Source organism: Haliotis asinina, chromosome 13 (genome assembly GCF_037392515.1).
Source record: "Haliotis asinina isolate JCU_RB_2024 chromosome 13, JCU_Hal_asi_v2, whole genome shotgun sequence".
NCBI classification, from domain to species: domain Eukaryota; kingdom Metazoa; phylum Mollusca; class Gastropoda; order Lepetellida; family Haliotidae; genus Haliotis; species Haliotis asinina.
Genome location: NC_090292.1, coordinates 25,632,206 through 25,653,254, shown reverse-complemented (window position 1 = coordinate 25,653,254; position 21,049 = coordinate 25,632,206). Strand labels below are relative to the sequence as shown.

Here is a 21,049-nt window from a genome sequence, read left to right as displayed (position 1 = left end):
AAACTATACTCAGTCACTTACTCACTTTCATGCTCACAACAAGCGAAAATGGCAGCAGATTAAATGTATGGTCTTCACATGTTGTACCCATATGTGCATCGAACGTGTCTTTGTGACGAGCAACAGCTTTAACTACTTGGCTGCCCAACATACAATGATGGCGTTATACTTAAATTCACACTTTATTAATAAAGCAGATTCTAGTAGTTTTGTTAGATTGAATCCCATCCAGGATTTGAACCTTAACTCTCAGTCGCCCGCACACGAAGTCAGAGATCTAACCCACTCAGCCACCGCAGCTTCCACTAAAAATAAGTCGGACAACTGGTAGTCTAGATCACACTCGGGGTACATCCTCTGTACGCTAGATCAAGTGGTTGCCCAATTGACAACTTGTAGTCTAGAATACACTTAGGGCACAACCTTTGTACACTATATCAAGTGGTTGCCCAAGTGACAACTGATAGTTTAGATCACACTCGGGGCACAACCTCTGTACTCTAGATCAAGGAGTTGCCCCATTGACAACTGGTAGTCTAGATCACACTCGGGACACAACCTCTGTACAGTACATCAAGTGGTTGCCCCATTGACAACTGGTAGTTTAGATCACACTTAGGGCACAACCTTTGTACACTATATCAAGTGGTTGCCCAAGTGACAACTGGTAGTTTAGATCACACTTAGGGCACAACCTTTGTACACTATATCAAGTGGTTGCCCAAGTGACAACTGGTAGTTTAGATCACACTCGGGGCACAACCTCTGTACTCTAGATCAAGGAGTTGCCCCATTGACAACTGGTAGTCTAGATCACACTCGGGGCACAACCTCTGTACAGTACATCAAGTGGTTGCCCCATTGACAACTGGTAGTCTAGGTCACACTCGGGGCACAACCTCTGTACAGTACATCAAGTGGTTGCCCCATTGACAACTGGTAGTCTAGATCACACTCGGGGCACAATCTCTGTACAGTACATCAAGTGGTTGCCCCATTGACAACTGGTAGTCTAGATCACATACTTTGAGTACCCCTTGTCTAATGTAAGCTGACAACTATGAATCTGGAGATATTTGCCAAATGTAACATGCCATATTTGAGATCACAGTTCCTGGGTAAGTACTGATCCTTGAACATTTGTTGGGCCCTATTCTGGATGCGGACTCTTGCTCTCTGAGAAAGTGCAATATCACACATAATGTGTGTTGTATTTGATCTCTTTTCCCATTGTGTATTCACACATGGTCATTTCTTGATGAAATCACTGGATTGTCTGGTTCTGAATATTTACAGACCAACCGAAAATCAAATAATGAAGACAACAGATGTTTTTGATTTCAGGGACACTGTTGTAGCCTTGTGATAAAGAACTTGTCACACTGAAAACCCAGGTTTGATTCCCCACAGGTTACATTGTGTGAAGCCCATTTCTGGATAATACTGGAATACTGCTGGATTATTGCTAAATGTGTCTTAAAGCCATACTCAATCACTTTTGATGTGCACTAGGTCTAAGGTTTCCCTGTCCTTTACAAAAAAAACATGCAGTGGCATCAAAAGAAGTAAAGACTCGCAAACATTTTCTCGCATAAATCTTTATTTACAAATTATATTTACAAATAAAAATTCATAAGCAGGATTTATTGAAGACAGCTGAGGTCACCTCAGACTGTTGTTGAGGTATTGGACGAACATGTTCGCTAGTCGCGCTGTATCCTCAACTGGGTGCATCTTGGTGTACGTGATGAACTGACGACGCTGTCGATGCAATTCGGACAGAGTTATCGTTCTTGTTAGCTCAATCTGGCCTGCATAAGGAAATCAAACAGCAGAACTTTTTGGACAGACACTCTGAATTTAAAACTGATACTTAATAAATTATATATACTACAGCCTGTATTAGATTTTGATTGTTTGTTTTTTTGTTTAATGTCTCACACAACAATATTTTAGCTACATGGTGAAGTCTGTAAATACACTGGTGACCCATGAAGATCCCGGGAGAATAGGTCTTAAGCAACCCACGCTTGCCACAAAAGAAAGCGAGTGAGTGAGTTTGGTTTTACGCTGCACTCAGCAATATTCCAGCTATATGGTGGCAGTAAAGGCTGGGACCTTCACGAGTCGCTTGCCACAAAAGGCAACTATGCTTGTCATAAGTTGTGACTAACCCATATAGCCAGAATATTGCTTTGTGTGGCTTCTAACTAAACTCACTCACTCAATGCTCTGGTAATTTCAGTTTAAAGGCAGTATCTCAAGATCTAGTGAGTGAGAGAGTAAGTAAATGAGAGAGAGAGGGAGTGAGTTTAGTTTTACGCCAGTTTTATTCCAGTTATATGGCAGAGGGAGTGAGTGAGCGAGCAAGCGAGCAGGTGAGTTCAGTTTTACATCATACACAACTATATTCCAACTATATGACTGTGTTCTGTAAATAATCAAATCTGGACCAGACAATCCTTGTATCAGCATTGTGAGCATGTATGGACACAACTGTCATTCCAGTCAGCGAGTCTGACCATCCAATCCACTTAGTCACCTCTTACAACAAACATGGCTTGCTGAAGAAAGCAATTCTAATCCTTATCTTCACAGCCTACAATTAGGCATGTGCTCAGGACGTTTATCACTGGATTGTCTAGTTCAGTGTAGACTATTTACAGGCCATTATATACAGATATATACTTTCATTGACCAAGAATATTGCTACCAGTGGTGCTACACATGAAGGAGGAGATTACAAGCTATCGTAATACAGCTTAAATATTGTAGAGTGCAGCATTCAACATTCACAAATCAACATCTGAAACAGATCTTGATGATGGTACATTAAGGATACTTTCTCTGTGGCACCCGGAATGGTAATCTTGTCTCCAGGCAGACCCATCTTCTGTGCTTCCATTACCGCCTGAAAGTGAGGAATTTTCCTATTAATCACCAAGAGGGAAATATCTTCTTGTTATCACCTAACTATTGCAACAATATCTAAGTAGCCTAAGAAAGAAGCCATTGGTCCAAACACGAAAGACTGCAGATCTTTTCTTGTCTCATAGTCAGTTTGACACAAAAGAAAGGGACAGCCAGATATACGAGAAAGGATGGAGGTTAATGAATCAAAAACTTTACAGGCACCTGGCTAGCTATTCTCGAAACGTTCGCAGCCTTACGAACTTCTTAAACCCATTCTTAACACATTGGCTACGATCAAAGTTAAGAATTCTTAGGGCTACAAATGTTTCGAGAATAAGGGCTCTGTTTCTTGAACACCTGGCTGTCTCTTTGTTTGCACTCTACCCTTGTAACAAACAATGAAGTGTGTCCATCTTTTAATGACAATTTGTTAAATATCTTCATTACATTTAATACATAAGTTCTGTAAAAAACTCACAGAGTTCGTCTGATATTTTCATAATGATCAGTGTTTCATTGAGCATTTTATGTTTATTCGTTTTCAAGTAAGACTGCAACTCATTGGTCCGCTTTTAAGCCAAAACGACTGCAGGTATACTGAGGTAAGGCAATAAAAAAACATACATAAATTATAAAAAAAAAGGATGCCAAAAGACAATCTGATAAATTCTGAAATACATCTTCATGACAACAACCATTTATCCAGGACCTACATTTGACAATAATTATTATCTAGTCATCTTGGTCCAGTTTATAAAATTAATATCATGTACATACATAAATTATAAAAAAGAAAAGGATGCCAAAAGACAATCTGATAAATTCTGAAATACATCTTCATGACAACAACCATTTATCCAGGACCTAAATTTGACAATAATTATTATCTAGCCATCTTGGTCCAGTTTATAAAATTAATATCATGTACATACATAAATTATAAAAAAGAAAAGGATGCCAAAAGACAATCTGATAAATTCTGAAATACATCTTCATGACAACAACCATTTATCCAGGACCTAAATTTGACAATAATTATTATCTAGTCATCTTGGTCCAGTTTACAAAATTAATATCGTGTACAATTCAAATTCAGTGACAATCATTTTCCATGAGGAAAAAGATAATTAATGAAACTTCAGGAATTTCACAGACACTTTGGGCAAAGTCTAGTTACTGGATAAAAGATGCCTACTCATGTTCTGATCTGTGATATTTTGTGTTGTCATGGTTACTCACAGTAAGTGTCTCCTGTGTGATGCGATCCAGCTCGTACAGGAAGTTGGTGGAGGAGAGTGGTTGCTGCAATATTGAGTGAGTGATAGAGTGAGTGAATCAGTTTGGTCTAACACCACCTAGAAAAGCAGGGGCTAGATTTTTTAAGCTCTCTTAGCGCCAAAATAGTCATAAGTTAATGTTGATATATGACATTTATGACCATCTTAGTGCTAAGAGAGCTTCGAAAATCTAGGCCTAGGGCTTTATATGACGTACAAACACAGAGAATGGAAACCCAAAATATTGCATCCAGGATGAGTGTGTGAGTTTAGTTTTATGCTGCACTCAGCAATATTCCAGTTACATGGCGGCGGTCTAAAAATAACTGAGTCTGGATTAGACAATCTACCGATCAAAAGCATAATTTTTACTTCTGACTTTTTTCATCTTGACCTTTTTCCAAGGGAAAACAAACAATGCTAAAATTGCAAACAACTACTCAAGAAGCCAACATTCACATTTCTTTTTTCAAAACAAATTCTTATTTTGAAATTTCTTCAATATGTCAAGGTTTGAAACACAATAGTTCATAACCAAATTCATGTCACATGTTGAATAACAGAAAATTCAGAAATGGTGATAACTGGTCTTGTTAGTTGCTAGGAAAGCACAATATATACTATAGCACTTCCTGTTGACCACGTTTCTCTGAAACACGATTGGCAACTGTCAATAAGCAGGGAACGTCAGTGAATGGCTAATCTGTCATCGAGATAAATTTTGCTTCCTTATATTCAGAAAGAATGAAGCAAATCATAAAAAACGCTAAGAAATAGTGATACCTGGTCACAAGCCAGTAGTATTCTTTAGTTGGGTTGAGCCCATCAGAGTCGGGCACCTAATCGCCAGCACGGAAAGTCGTGACACTAATGTAAACTGTCAGTGATACTCAGTAATACTTAGAAACCTTCATACATATTGCTTTAGATTTGGTCAGGGCTGCTAACAGCAAGTAGGGGTGTTCCGATTAACTAAAATATTCGACGAGTGGTCACCAAGACCAAATGACCAAGCAATCGATCACATTTTCTCATAATCAAACACAAACTACTTTTACAGTTCTTGAAACACTTGACCATATAATATATTTTCAAAATCAGGGCTTGAAAACTTGTTTAATTCTTAGAAAAATCACTCTATTAACTGAAAAGTCATGATTAAACATTTCTTGAAGACTCCAGGAAGTTTATGTTCATGTCATCACTTTAATGTATCAAGTTGCATCATGACTGCAATTACAACCTGGGCCCCGTTTCACAAAACTCTCGTAAGCCTTGTAACTTTTCTCATAGCAGTTGCACCTCCTATGTCACAGTATGCCTGGTAAAATGTTACTAGAAAAGTTATATCTTAGGCTTATGAGAGTTTCATGAAAACGGCCCCTGGATAGGAAAATCTGAAAAAATGACACACTTTTTTTCAACGATTGTTCGTTGGCAATGAAGCAATCTTCAATTGTGAGATTTCAACCAATTCCCAGCACTAATAGCAAGGTGCTTGATATTTTCAAGACAGCTAGTCAATAAACATAAATGTCAGTCTGAAAATGACATGAGAACATACCGACTGTGTTGACTGATTTGGGGGTGGTGGTTTCCGGTCAAACAGCGCCTGGCAAATCTGGTCACCTGGGAGGTCGTCGTCCACCTGGACAACAAACAGAGGCGTGTCCCATCTCGTACTTGGGTTGGGGGACTCAAACCTCATCACAAGGCCATCAAAGCTGGAACACACCATCATGACATAGGGGTTCAAAAATATGTTGAAAAGCCACTTGCCACACGGCAAGTGACTTCAAGAAAGTAACTTGTCCTGACTAATATTCCACTTGCACTGATTTTATGACACAATGTTTGATGTTAACGTTTTCTGGATTATTTATCGAAGAGTGATAATTTCACTCTCTACTAGCTCTACTTTATTATTATTGCGAACTTTAATAGCTTCATTATGAGCAGATGTGAAATTAAATCCAAGATTATTAGCAGTTTGAAACTGTAAGTGGAACTTATCTAGTTGTACACGGACAAGTAACATACCATTATCTGATTGCCTGAAATGAAAACTGACTTGTCCCGGGCATCGGGCGATGGGATTTTTCAACCCCTGACACGACACTTTCATCATCAAGTTTAAAATAATTTTTAAATTTAAAACTTTTTATTAATAAATACAATGCATTTTCCAGTGTACCTACCACGATATTACTGGAAAATTGCTAAAAGCGACATAAAACAATACTCACTCACATACAAAGTTTTCTAATAGGAGTGAGTGAATTTCCCCTTTTGGTGACATCCGCAGAATTTCAGCAGGTATCTAGTGACTAGCATTAGGATAACTCTATTTTTCATAGCATTTGCAAAAGCCTGGGGTTTTTCATTAACTGCCTGAAGAAGGAGAACAAAACAGGTGATGTCACTATTGAGAAAGACAACATTCAACCCTGACATTTCGCAGGCATTATTAAGATACAGTGAGCTGCTCATTACACACACACACTCATCATACATACACCTATGGAAGGAGGACAGTGAATGAGTGAGTGAGTGGAGTTTTACGCTGCACTTTGCAATATTCCAGCTATATGACGGCAGTCTGCAAATAATCGAGTCTGGATCAGAAAATCCAGTGATTATCAGCATGAGCATCCATCTGTATAATGGGGAACCGATGACATGTGTCAACTGAGTCAGCGAGCCTGACCACCCGATCCCTTTATTTGCCTCTTATGGCAAGCATAGTTGCCTTTTATGTCAAGCCTATTCAACCCCAGTATATCAGGACGTATTACCCTAGGGAGAAACATACAACGTATTTACCTTACCCCAATCTTAAATGTACAAAACATTATTTTAATAGATTTTGAAGATCACTACTGACTATATGATATGTAAACAAAATGTACAAATGGTGTCTGCCACTCAATTAGAATTTTAAAGTTAGTGAAACATATTCTGACAAGCTTAAAACTGCTATAAAAATGGTTAATTACGTTCAAATTTAGTGTGCAAACTATTTGATGCACAAAATAGTTTAAATAAAGCAGTAAATTACTGTATACATAGTGAACTCAAAACAGTCGATCAAACGTTTTTCAAATTTCGGGCTCCGCATGCGTCATATTATGACATCATACGATGATTAATAATACAGCTTTTCTGCCGAGAGCATGGCAGCATGGCAGTTACCATGGCAGTGGGTAATACTTTTTCCAGTTGTCACACTCCTAGGTGTGTCAAATAAGTGTCATTGTCCAATGAAATTAAAGCATTTTACATGAAGGTAAGACAATGTTTGTTGTTTAATGCTGCACTCAGCAATATTCCAGTTCTATGGCACTGGTCTGTAAATAACGGAAACTGGACCAGACAATCCAGTGATCCACAGCATGAAAATCAATCTAAGCATCTGGGATATGATGACGTGTGAACCAAGTAACTCGATCCTGTTACGACAGGCATGGACTATTGAAGATCAATGATTCAAGGAGACTCACAAGCAAGAGTTACTGAAGATCAGTTTTAACAGCATATGATTCAAGGAGACTCACAAGCATGGGTTACTGAAGATCAGTTTTAACAGCATATGATTCAAGGAGACTCACATTTCCTGGGTGTATCTGTCTGGCTCACTCCGCTGAAGATTGAAGCCTGACGCACGTTCTGAACTGATATCACAAAATATCTGAAAACAAAAGTATATTTAGATTTCAACTCTCAACAACATGCAGAGGTAAATAAGTGAGTGAGGGAGTTTAGTTTATGCCTCGGCAGTATTCAAGCTATATGGAGGCGGTCTGTAAATAATTGAGTCTGGATCAGACAACCCAGTGACCAACAACATGAGCATCGATCTGCGCAATTGGGAACTGATGACATGTGTCAACCAAGTCAGCGAGCCTGACCACCCAATCCCGTTAATCACCTCTTACAAGCATAGTCGCCTTTTATGGCAAGCATGGGTTGCTGAAGGCCTATTCTACAGCAGGACCTTCACGGGTCTGGTCAGACAAGTCACGGGTCAGAATATTGGCGGAGTCGTAGAGATGAATAAGAACTGTGAAATATTCCTTGTTTTCCCACAGCACATAATGACCACATAATGTTATGAATATTATTTAATAAATGGTGACCAACAGGATAGGGTTGTCACTATAGCTGGTTATCATTACATATTGTCATACCGATAATCGCTCCTGTCCGATCAATAATCAATCGGTTATAATCATTTGTACTGCAAGATCAGCCAACTAACTTCCAAGTTGTCAATTGTTAACGCTATCAAGTTATGGACACTTGCAGCCTCATTGAAACATCAAGAAAAACAATAACGTCTGTCTTTTTGTTTGGTGTTGTTGAAGGGTGAACAAAGACGTTCTCTTAATGTTGAAATAGAAAAATCTATTCTGTGAAGTATTGTAATTAACATGATTAAGCATTGTATCGGCACTGTTCTACAGCATTCATGACACCAAAACAACTCGATATTTCATTGACGTAAGTCACGTGTTTGTACGCAAATGCAACTCAAGGAATTTTCTTTTAGCCAAAAACAAATATGAATATATCCCTAACCTGAAATACCTGTATCAGTTTCAGCATCTGGTTGCAAAATTTGACAGATGGAACATGGTGAGTGCATGAAGTTTGTCACATGCTTGTATACAAATATAAAAGATCAAACCAAGGAATTACCCCTCTCAGTCAATTAGAAAATGGCTAACCTGTAATGCCTGGGTTGGATTGTGACATATGGCAGCATGATTGGATAAATGAGGTTGGCACAGTTTTTGCTCATGAATGTTACTTAGTTCTCAAGTGGCCTGCTCGACAAAAGAATTTGAAAAAAAAGTGGATGTGTTAACAGAAATATTTGTTTTGAAAATTTATTTTTTAAAGGACAAATTATGATTTCTTCTTAAATAGATTTTGTTTACATTTTGATAGATATTGGCCGGATTTAGAATTGTAACTTTGTAAACTTAGATTTGTCCAGTTTGAAACCATCGCACTCTTCGCAATAAAAACCAAAATGTTGCCAAACCAGGGCCCTTATTCTTGAAACGTTTTCAGCCGTAAGAATTCCTAACTTCGATCATAGCCAATGTATTGAGAATGGGCTTAAGAAGTTCGTAGGGATACGAACACTTGGAGAATAGCTAGACTGGCTCTTTGCTTTTTCCGGGAAAATCATAGATCTTGTTTTTTCACTCATGATCAGTCAGTATTCACCACTTTACTCCAGTTTACAACTTGTAGTATTTCAATGACGTCGTGACCTTTTCGGGAAAGGGACACCCCAATCTAGCATCGCCACTGGCTGACAGGGGAGGCATGCATAGTACACGGCTTCCGTTTAAGAAGTAAACAAGCAATGGCGGCCAGGGCCCCGTTGCACAAAGCAACCACAAGCGTTACGACAGTCTCAGTATATGTCAAAGAGATACGATCACCATAGCACTACGATTGCTTTTAGGAACAGTGCCCATATTGCTAGGTGAAAGAAAACATGGCAAGACAGAATAAAACTAAATCATTATTTTCTGATTAATCAATCTGCAGTTCATTAGTAATTGACAATTGTTTATTTTGACTTGGATCAAACGATTAACCGATCCTATGATTAATCCCTCCAGCACTAGTTGTCACGCCCACTGACTTCATTGACACGCTATAGTATCCCACTTGCATAGAATGATGCTTATGCTATTGATCACTGTTTCAGACACGGTTATTTATAGACAGCCATCACAGAGCAGGAATATTGTTGAGTGCAGCACCAAATACAAACCTTTTCAAGGCAGGGATCATGATGTTAATCACTGGATTGTCTGGTGTATGCCTCAGTATTTAGAGACAACCGTCTTACAGTTAGAAAACTGCATTAAGCAACAAACAACCTTTTTCAGAATGCTGAGTCAGCAATTGTTATTTATGAACATGGTTTTGCTTTACTTACAACACAATGGGGTGTGTGGCAGGCCTTTGTTACACAGAATAACTCATAGCGGAAGCCTGAAAGATCAAATGATAACATTTAAAGAAACAAACATCTTGTGCAAGCAAAACTGAAACACTTCTCACCATTGGTTGGTTGGTTTGACTCTTATTAAAATTACATGTCATATTCATACACACTACCAACTTGTTCAAAGTCTTGACTGAATTTATCTTAAAGACTCCAGGAAATTTTTGTTCCTAATATACTAGTAATCCTTTAAAGACGTGAAATCTGCAAATGCATTTCCGGCAATTTGTTTAAAAAACACAAAAAAACACAAAATCTTTGTGCATTAACAAATCCAAAGAAAACTTTACAAATGGCGCAATCAAATTATTTTTGATGAGTGATCGGTTGTAATGTACCAATCATCAGTTATCAGATTTTATCCAATTTCCAACACTTAAAATACTATACTTAAAACCAGTGGAAAAAATCATCTGAAAAGCACAGATTTTGACGGTCGTCTGACTGTCTCAGCCTACCTTTTATATAATTTAAGGAGTCAAGAATTACTATATCTTCTTTGTTCAATAACCTGAAAAGACAAAATATGTGTGAGGACAGAACCACAAGCATCATCTATCATCTTTATCTTTGTCTTACTGGCAAACAAGGATAAGTTGGAGCACCACAGAGAACGTGTTTATGAGAAGTAGGCAATGCATGGCAATGAGCTAACTCCTTTGGTTTGTGACAGATAGAGCTGATGTAGGCTAGTTTACATGTAGTGCATGGCAATGAAATTGATTCAGTGCGTAGCTGCTCTCACTTTGCTCATACAACTCTAAAGACGTTGGTGTAGCAAATTGGCAATAAACACTACACTAGACAACCATGGACAACCTGCGGCCCCTTCACAATGGCAAGCACCACTGGGCAGCACTCCTACATGCTGATACAGGTCAGTTGTCAGGTTGGTGCTCAACTCATCCTTGTTTGCCAGTAGACATTTCACTTTGGGAGGCTGAGTTCAGCCATATGAGGCTGCTTCAAGAGTTGTCACCAGACAGCTTTGATCAAGGTTTCAAATCCAGGTTTGCCTCAATTACATTTTTCGAGGATTGTCAGCACCAAATTCTTGCTCTTGGGTTTCACAAAAAGGATAACATTCTGAAACCTGCATCACTTCAGGTTTCGCTCCTCCAACATCAAACTGACATACCATCTCATACAGGAAATTGTCTAGCAACCATTCTTCACCCTGCTCAGACTTAAAACTTGTACACGAACTTGACACAAACATCAATTCATACCATTAGCAGTCATATTTACACTGAACATCGCAATAATACAATGTGGCTGTCTTTATATAAAAGTAAGTTAGTAGTTTTAAACTGGTTTTAGCAATAGTCCGGCAATATCACAGCGGGAGACACCAGAAATAGGCTTCACACATTGTACCCATGTGGAGAATAGAACCCAGGATTTCAGCTTGATGAGTGAACGCTTTAAACACCAGGCTACCCAGCTGCCCATGTCATAAAAGATTTCTTACAGGCAGGGATGACAGTTTTCAGTACCAACATAGGAGAGGACTTTCTCATGACAAAAAGGTTCCTGTTGTAATTGAGACTGCCTGCAACATGTCTCAATGTCCTTACACAGTAAAGACCAACCAAAGTTTAGCTTTTACTGCTTTAAGCAATATTCCACCAATATCACGGTGGTGACACCCCTGATGGACTTCACACATTGTATCTATGTGGGAGAACCCAGAACAGTTAACCAGTAGAATGCACTACTACAACCACATAACAGCTATCTCCAATAGTGAGTGAGTTTAGTTTCACGCCGCTTTTAGCAATATTCCACCAATATCACGGTGGTGACACCCCTGATGGACTTCACACATTGTATCTATGTGGGAGAACCCAGAACAGTTAACCAGTAGAATGCACTACTACACCCACATAACAGCTATCTCCAATAGTGAGTGAGTTTAGTTTCACGCCGCTTTTAGCAATATTCCACCAATATCACGGTGGTGACACCCCTGATGGACTTCACACATTGTATCTATGTGGGAGAACCCAGAACAGTTAACCAGTAGAATGCACTACTACAACCACATAACAGCTATCTCCAATAGTGAGTGAGTTTAGTTTCACGCCGCTTTTAGCAATATTCCACCAATATCACGGTGGTGACACCCCTGATGGACTTCACACATTGTATCTATGTGGGAGAACCCAGAACAGTTAACCAGTAGAATGCACTACTACAACCACATAACAGCTATCTCCAATAGTGAGTGAGTTTAGTTTCACGCCGCTTTTAGCAATATTCCAGCGATATCACGGCGGGGGACACCAGAAAATGGGCCTCACACATTGTACCCATGTGGGGAATCGAACCCGGATCTTCGGCGTGACGAGCGAACGCTTTAACCACTAGGCTACCCCACCGCCCCGCTATCTCCAATACATCAGTATCATACATGTACAGTTCCGGTCAATTACAGTTCTGGTCTTTTTTTCCTTGGTGTTTGACAACAGTAAAGGACAGCACAAGTAAATTATTCACAGTGAATATAATAAGAAAAAAAATTAAAGATAACCCTATAAAACATTTCCTTAACTTAGTTTGGAGGAAGGGGTGTCCCACGACCTAAATAATGGCAAGTCCAAGTTCCTGAGAGTCATTAACTATTTCATTCCCTTTCAATTTACTATATAAAGAAACATTCAAATAGTCACACAATTATTCTATGTTACTGCATCATATAAATATATATATCATTTCACAAATGGCATAAGAAATCAGGAATGGTGATAACTGTTACAGTTAGTTGTGACAAAACATCTGTTTATACTGCCATCATTCCCTTCCACCGCAATACACAAAAGCATGATTGGCGGCACTGAATGGTTTGGACACATCAGTGAATAGCTAATTAAGTACCATGATTAATTCTGTTACATTAATTTAATGGAAAGACTTCCTTCCGTTCCCCCATTTCTTTCTACCACAGAGTACCAGGTAACGCAATACATTGTAATTAATGTTTTGCTTTTAGTTATTTTTGTGACTTTTCTAGTACTTGTTGTGTTAGGTTTTCTTAAGACTTTCAGAATACAATAATTTGACAGATATTATTTAGGATAGGGGAAGAGGAGGAAGTATCACCGCAAATCAATGGCATCGGCAGTATCTGAAACTTGCTACATGATCTCACCCAGCTTTTGGTGACCCGGGGTAGAATACCCGTGAAGGTCCCAGGGTAGAATACCCATGAAGGTTTCGGTGAAGGTCCCAGGGTAGAATTGGCCTTCAGCAACCCATGCTGGCCATAAAAGGCGACTATGCTTGTCGTAAGAGGCAACTAACGGGATCGGGAGGTCAGGCTCGCTGACTTGGTTGACACATGTCATCGGTTCCCAACTGCGCAGATCAGTGCTCATGTTGTTGATCACTGGATTGTCTGGTCCAGACTCGATTATTTACAGACTGCCGCCATATAGATGGAATATTGCAGAGCGCGGCGTAAAACTAAACTCACTCACTCAACCTGCTTTCGCCAACTGATGGCCGTTAATAGCATACCGTGGTGCAATCACAACATGATTTTATGGACGTTTCATAGAGCGACAGTCACTGTGTGTGAACAGGATTTGCACCCACCTCTGAGCTGTCGACTTCAGCGAGCCCCGTACTTCCTTCTCTTGTCTGGAATCTGCGAGTACAATATCAACGTGTTTTCATATTGATCAGTTAACAGACATACTCACGGTTAGTCCTTGAAAGAGCAAAATACAACCAATTGCGGTATTTTCAGTGGTAAAATGAATGACAACATTTCCCGTAAATGTCAATGCACTTTACCTGCGTAAACAGTATTTCTCTCAACACCACTGTTATGGTCGCTTACAACATGAATTTTCTTGTTCGGATACTTTGCTTCAATGTGTTTCTTTAGCTCATTTGCTCGCTTAGTCTTGCCACTCGACGGAAAACCACACAAAACTACTAAAGGCATAGTGACAAGAATAATTTTACCGGAAGTTCGCAGAGTTATGCCTTCACTTCCGCCAGATGCTGTATCGACGTCTGATTGGTGCTCGCATAATTGGGCGCCAAATACATCAACATCGCCCGCCAAGTTCAACAGAGAGTGTGACATTTAGGCCTCTGTCAAGAAAGTTCTGCAAAATGCCCACTGATGATGTCACCCTGCAGTTTGCCAAACTGACTGAGAATGGCCGGGCACCAACAAGAGGATCCAAATATGCAGCAGGATACGATCTGTACAGGTAACACCTTATGTTTCAGATCCACACTCGTAAGATCGTAAAGACACGTGTGATCAATGGAGTCTTGCAACTTAGTGCGCACAATTTCGGATGTTTTCATAAAGCTCTGTGTTTAGAATCGAAGTCGCGTAGCCAACCAATGTTTACCAGTCGAAGATCGAATAGACAACATTTTATGGACAAGGACACAATCAAAATTTCACCCTCGAAATTGTACACAATTTCATAGGGGGTGCATTTATATGCCGTATACTCAATATTTTGTCTTATTTCTCCCTGTGCGTTACATTAGATGTAGTTATTCTGCATCCAGAGATTTCTCTGGCAGAACCATATAAATGCAACTCACAGAAAGAAAGAACTCAAACGTGTTATTATCTTCCCCATTTTGAAATTTGGGGTTGGATGCATTCGTACATTCATAATATACATCTAGTTGTTCTTAGACTTACCAGAACTTCATATCAGAGACCACATAGAAATTTCGTCTGCTATACCGTGAGCTTACATTCTAATATTACCTTACTCAACTAGAGTGATACAAGGGGAAGTAACTCGCACCACAGCACCTTAGTCCCACATACTGTGACATAGCGGTAGAGTGCCTCATTATGATATGCTCCCCTCTTTTGCCCTGAAAAAACAGAATGGTGAAACAGAACCATGCAATCCACGGTAACAGTTCCGTCCGTAACCCCCACCCCAATCAATAGCCAAAATTACAAACTGACATGCATACCTGGCCCTAAATAGACATTCAATAAACTGGAACAGGTGTAAATAACAATTAATGAACTTATTTCAGTGTTGGAATATTACACCGGGGAAGGTAGAAATATTCTATGTAAAAAGAGGGGGGTATGGGTGGAACTCTTTCCCAATCCACCCACCCTGTCTCAAAATTACAGTTCCCTGTATCCACCCCTAATGTAGGTACATATTTATATCTGATTTTCCTGTTCTTATTGTATGAGTGTTTGTTGTTTTTAAATGAAGAGACTCCTCCTCGAACATCTGCATCTATAAAACTGCTTGATGCATCAGGTGTATTACCACTCTTGAGCTCGGTGAAAAACAAGGTCGTCTGGCCACTACTGACTTATCGAGGCATCTCCCATTCTCGCAGCACAACAAGTGATGTTATGAAGTGTAAGGATGAAAGACAAATCCTGCCGGAAAGAGCGGGGGAAAAGTAATGGTGTGTCCATGTTGGTAAAAACTCACCAATATTCTTTACAAAAATTTTGATCATCCATAAACTTGGGCCAGTTCCTAGTTACTGGACTGTGATCATGCATCAGCGTTCTTGACAGAAAACATATTTTCTGTGAGAATATGTGATGAACATATAGTTATTTATATTTTAATTTTTTATCTGACACTACCATTTGCCTTTCATGAATATAAATATGTGTTCTCTCCCTGGTTTCATGCTAAAGCACTTGATGCTTTTATTTTATACTTGTAGGTATTTCATCTCTAGACCTTCCCAGTCTAGATGTAATTCATGTAATTGTTCTGTTTGTTTTTAGTGCCTATGACTATTTGATTCCGGCGGGGGATAAGATTATCGCCATGACAGACATCCAGATAGCTGTTCCGGAGGGATCATATGGCAGAGTTGGTATGTCGGCCATGCATCAAATCAATTTTATTATGTTGACAGTGGTGTCAGGACATCATCTTTCTTCAATTTCTTGTATGTTTCTTCAAGCCCAGTCAGACAAAGAGTTAGAAAACTACCTATTCTATCTATTGCTTATTTGTTGTTTCATGCAATATACCAGCAATTTGTCAGCAGCATTGATCTACACAGTTTGGATGTAGTGTCATGTCAGCCAGTCATCGATCTAACCACCCAGTTTTTAACTAAATAGAAGTGTTCAGTGTTTTCGGCAGGTTTTGTACAAGTGCATGCAGAAAAAAAAAATGTAAATATGCAGTCCAAATCATGTGAAATTTTCAATGTAAAAAATATAATCCTGAATCATTTTGAAATGTATTGTCCATATCTTACAGTTTTGATGTGCTCTTTAAAATTATGTAGATCATAATCTATGCGTCCAAAATATGCATGCAAAGTAATCTTTGCATGGTTCTGTTATATTTTTTTGGCATGAAAAACATGATTACCAATGTTTTGTGTAAGTTGTTTCATGAAATTCTAAAATTTTGATCATTTTGTGATAGTCTTTTAAGTAAACTGATGTAGTTGAAGTTGCTTTGCTTCAGAAAGATGTGTCATATGTTTCAGCTCCTCGGTCTGGTCTGGCAGCCAAACACTTCATTGATGTAGGAGGTGAGGTCTTTTGATTTTTCAACTTTGTTTCTCTCTCTTTTTTTTTTTCATTTCATTTCTTTTCTCATAATTGTTGTTTGCAGTTTGTCGGTAAGGCAAAGTAAAAGTTTTCTCCAGCACATTGGAAATTGTTTTGAGAATATCTACTGGAGGCATTTAGAAACTATTTGCTATACCACCACTCATGTCTCCATCACAAGCAAGGTACATAAGAGAGCTGAGAACTAATAGACCATTGCCTTTGTGATGTTGATGTTTAGAGAGTGTTAGCATGCTTGTAATAAATCGATATGTACTGTTAAAATATACATGGATATAGGTGCCAGTCTTTTAGACTCCTTTTAAGGCTCACTTAGTTTGACGAATAATTCTTTTCAAATTTTGATCGTCACAATGAAGTATCCAAGTGGTGAAATTTACCCTTTACAAATTTAGGGTTGAGATGACATGTAGAATTAAATGTAGAATTGCGGCTATACAGTAGTTTAAAAAGTGTCAAAGTAATTAATTATGTCCTATTTGATTGCATCCTCGATATCTCCAGGGTATACGTTCCGATAAGTCTCCACTATACGCTGGACGCATCTACGGTTCTGTCTGATAAATTTATTACCTCCCTTGACTGTCTTTTGACCCAGTCAGGTGTCTACGCTGGGAAGTTGAGCGAACCAATCACAACTCACTTTCGTTTTTTGAATTATCTAACCGATTATACTTGGCAACAGAAACCATGCAGAGGTTCTCTGGAAGAGGTAGAAGGCGTTCTTGCATATGTTGTTTTAAAGTTTCGGACCTGTCAGTTTGTTTGTATGATTTCCCTAAAATCTGGGACGCACTGCGAGCAAACCTTCACAGTTGCGACCGCTACCTTTGTTGACACTGGCAAGCTCGGTTATAACGGCGACCTAGCTGATTGGCTACTGTGAGAAGGCGGATCCAGCAAAGGGAGGTAATAAATTTATCAGGCAGAGCCGTAGATGCGTCCAGGGTATAGTGGAGACTTATCGGAACGTATACCATGGAGATATCGAGGATGATTTGATTGTTGAATTCATCAGCTCCATGTCTACAGTCTGTTTGGTTCAAAAGTGAACCGATGAATTGCAGTCTTAACTCAAAACTAATAAACATCAAATGCTCAATGAAACACTGATCATAATCCAAACATCTGACCAACTCTGTGATGCTTTTCGCAGAATATAAGCCCTAGAAATAAAGAAGTTTACAAAACTATCATAGACATTTTGACACAGTTCACTGTTACAAGGGAGGAGTGCAGAGAAAGTGACAGCCAGGTGTTCCAGGAAGCAGGTGCACAAGTGCTGACAAAGGTCTTTTATTCATTAACCTGTGCTGTGCTGTCTCTATCCTTTCTCACACACCTGGCTGTCCAGCCTGCAACAGCTGAGTTTTGTTTTATCTCACATTGGCATTATACTAGCCATGTAGTGATGGATTCATATCTCTGCTTGCGGGACTACTGATTCTGATTTTGGTGCAAACTGTTGGTGTTTTATATTTCAGCTGGTGTCATAGACCAGGACTATAGAGGAAATGTTGGGGTTGTCATGTTTAACTTTGGCAAACAAGATTTCAAAGGTGAGACGAACTTAAAATTTAGACCCATGGAGATAAATTTTTTTTAAGCAACCCATGCTTGTGTTTAAAGGCGATTAACAGGATGGGATGGTCAGAATCTCTTGCTTGGTTGACATGTCATCCTATCCCAGTTGTGTAGATTGATGTTCATGCTGTTGATCACAGGATTGTCCAGACTCAATTATATTACAGCCTGCTCCCATATGGCTGGAATAAATCAATCAATCTGTGCATGAAATGCTAAAGGGTAACTTTGTTCCCCCATCCTATGCCTGCATCCTGAGTGGTCCAACTGCCTCACTGGTCCAGTGGACCAAGTGTATGTGAAGAGAGTATGAAATCTGGTTGAATCCCATGGTAAACCACACGTCAGAAGACTGCACAGGTTTTTTTTTGTTTCTCTGCCTTGGACACAGCATTTTGAAGGAAATACGAGCACTGAATGGCCTGGTCAGAATGCTGTGTCAGTAATCCATATTAAAGTTTAAACTTGTCCAGGATATTGCAGTTACCTAATACTGCAAAATGATTGATGATAAGTAGCCAGTATATCAAAACAAAAACACCCCTAAAAACCTCAAAACATCACAACATTTCTCATGACCCATATTGAATCATAATTGGGAGTAGTGCTAGGAAACAGCTTTTCAAAAATTTGTGTTTGCCCCTCCAATTTTAACTAGGCAGGGTGCCCAGCACCTCAAGTTAACAACCATTGCAGAATGCACCTAAGTAATATGTGCAGTATTACTAGTATATACAAGTACAATATCTTACAATATGAGTGTCACGATATGGTTCAGATTTTGGTTCATCCAGAATTAGCTCCCTTTGAATTACCTGCTCTAGATTTCCATAGCAACAAAATATGTCCTTAAGAAAGTGCCAAATTTGTGTGTTATTGTGGATTCTGTCCGGGCGACCTCTTTAAAGCTAGGGTCACAGTAAGATGTTTTTTGTCTTGTTTGGGCTAATATTAGTTTCTTTGTTTTCAGTGAACAGTGGTGATCGTATTGCACAGCTCATCTGTGAGAGAATATACATTCCTGAACTGAAAGAATTAGAGGTATGTCCCACACTTTATATGGGTGACTGTGTTCGAAAGCTTCACTCCTGAGATTTTCTAGAATTTCACTTCTTCAGACCAAGGCCCAGTTCCTCAAATCAGTCATAGTGCTATGACAGTTGCAAGTCTGTTAGAGTATGGCGGTTATGAGCACCTTAGGGCTACATTGGTTCCGGAATGGAAGCTCATGTGGCATAATGTGGTCTCCTCTTAGTGACTTCGTTCAAAATTGCCTGTCCACCCTGCAGCAAATTGGGTGGATGTTTGAATTTGAACCTACCTGTGAAGGTCCCGGGGTAGAATAGGCCTTCAGCAACCCATGCTTGCCATAAAAGGTGACTGTGTTTGTGGTAAGAGGCGACTTAACAGGATTGGGTGGTCAGACTCTCTGACTTAGTTGACATATGTCATCGGTTCCCAATTGCACAGATTGATGCTCATATTGTTGATCACTGGATTTTCTGGTCCAGACTCGATTATTTACAGACAGACACCATATAGCTGGAATATTGCTAAGTGCATCATAAAACTAAACTCACTCACTCACTGAATTTGAACCTTGAGCACCTGAAATTCGACAGATTGTATTATCCACAGGAAAAGTTCTCTACTCATTGACCGGAAATGATATTCAGTTTTTTTGACCTTGCAATGTGTATGTTTAGAAGCGCAATATGAAAAATTTGACTAGATAATTTCCTCTTAGGGTTGTATTTCATTTCATTTCTGCTCAAAAAGTAGGTATTAAATTTTGCAATGATAGTAAAGTAGGGTTATCTTTCTTTGCTATTTATCACTTCTTGATAAACCAGTAAACATCAACATCAAATACCATGTTGAGTTTTTATTTTACGACTACATCGTCATGATTATGCCATAGAAATCAGGGTAAGGGAAAGGGAAAGTCAGGACAAGTAACTTTCTTAAAGTCTCTTGCCCTGTGGCAAGTGGCTTTTCCAAAAAAAACCAAACTGAACCCCTGTGTTTGAAATCCTTTTCTGGTGTCCCCGAATGTGATATTGCTGAAAGTGGCCTAAGACCATTCTCACTCACTCACTCTGTATTACAGAAGCTTGACACAACCGAGCGAGGATCCGGCGGGTTTGGATCAACTGGCAAGAACTGATTGTCTCCCTTGTGAAAAGTGTAATACAGATTATATCTAGTGACACTGGACCCAGAAAGTGTGTCACATGATGTCCCAGATAAGGAAGTGCAGATCTGATGGAACAGTTGTCAGGAAGCTTGCATTTACACTTCTGGGCCGTGCTATTGTTTCATATTTTTGCATTTATTTTTCTCATCATGTATGTTGACCTTGCAAAGATGGCGCCACGGAACATCATCTTCAGCTTGATAATCATCACCACTTTGTGTTCTGATTTAGTGACTTTTCTCAGTATTGTGAAAATACTAAGACACTGACAGACATTAAAAAATGTTTTTCTTATTTGTGAGTTGTCTTTATTTTATGTTTATTGATTCATGGGGCAGATATCTCTGCTGTGGCTTGTGTAGAGTTGTTGCCTCTCTGTATGAGTGAGTTTAGTTTTACACCACACCCAGCATAACTATATGGCAGCAATGTGTAAATAATCAAGTCTGGCTCAGACAATCCAGTGATCAACAGCATGAGCA

At 39.2% G+C, this 21,049-nt stretch overlaps 2 protein-coding genes across 2 annotated transcripts; one reads left to right on the top strand and one right to left on the bottom strand.

Annotated features, from left to right (window-relative positions):
* Window positions 1-1,582: 1,582 nt before the first annotated feature.
* Window positions 1,583-14,215, bottom strand: LOC137260023 (protein KTI12 homolog). Its single transcript, XM_067797707.1, has 9 exons — window positions 14,020-14,215; window positions 13,819-13,870; window positions 10,680-10,732; window positions 10,153-10,208; window positions 7,799-7,878; window positions 5,755-5,914; window positions 4,153-4,215; window positions 2,843-2,911; window positions 1,583-1,806 (listed from the first exon to the last, which is right to left on the bottom strand). The coding sequence occupies exons 1-9, from the start codon at window positions 14,171-14,173 to the stop codon at window positions 1,663-1,665; spliced, it is 831 nt and encodes a 276-aa protein (XP_067653808.1). The 5' UTR covers window positions 14,174-14,215; the 3' UTR covers window positions 1,583-1,662.
* LOC137260022 (deoxyuridine 5'-triphosphate nucleotidohydrolase-like) lies at window positions 13,785-20,861 on the top strand. Its single transcript, XM_067797706.1, has 7 exons — window positions 13,785-13,926; window positions 14,230-14,447; window positions 15,980-16,071; window positions 16,702-16,746; window positions 18,271-18,345; window positions 19,341-19,411; window positions 20,481-20,861. Exons 2-7 carry the CDS (start codon window positions 14,230-14,232, stop codon window positions 20,535-20,537), a joined length of 558 nt encoding a protein of 185 aa, XP_067653807.1. The 5' UTR covers window positions 13,785-13,926; the 3' UTR covers window positions 20,538-20,861.
* The last annotated feature ends 188 nt before the right edge of the window (window positions 20,862-21,049 follow it).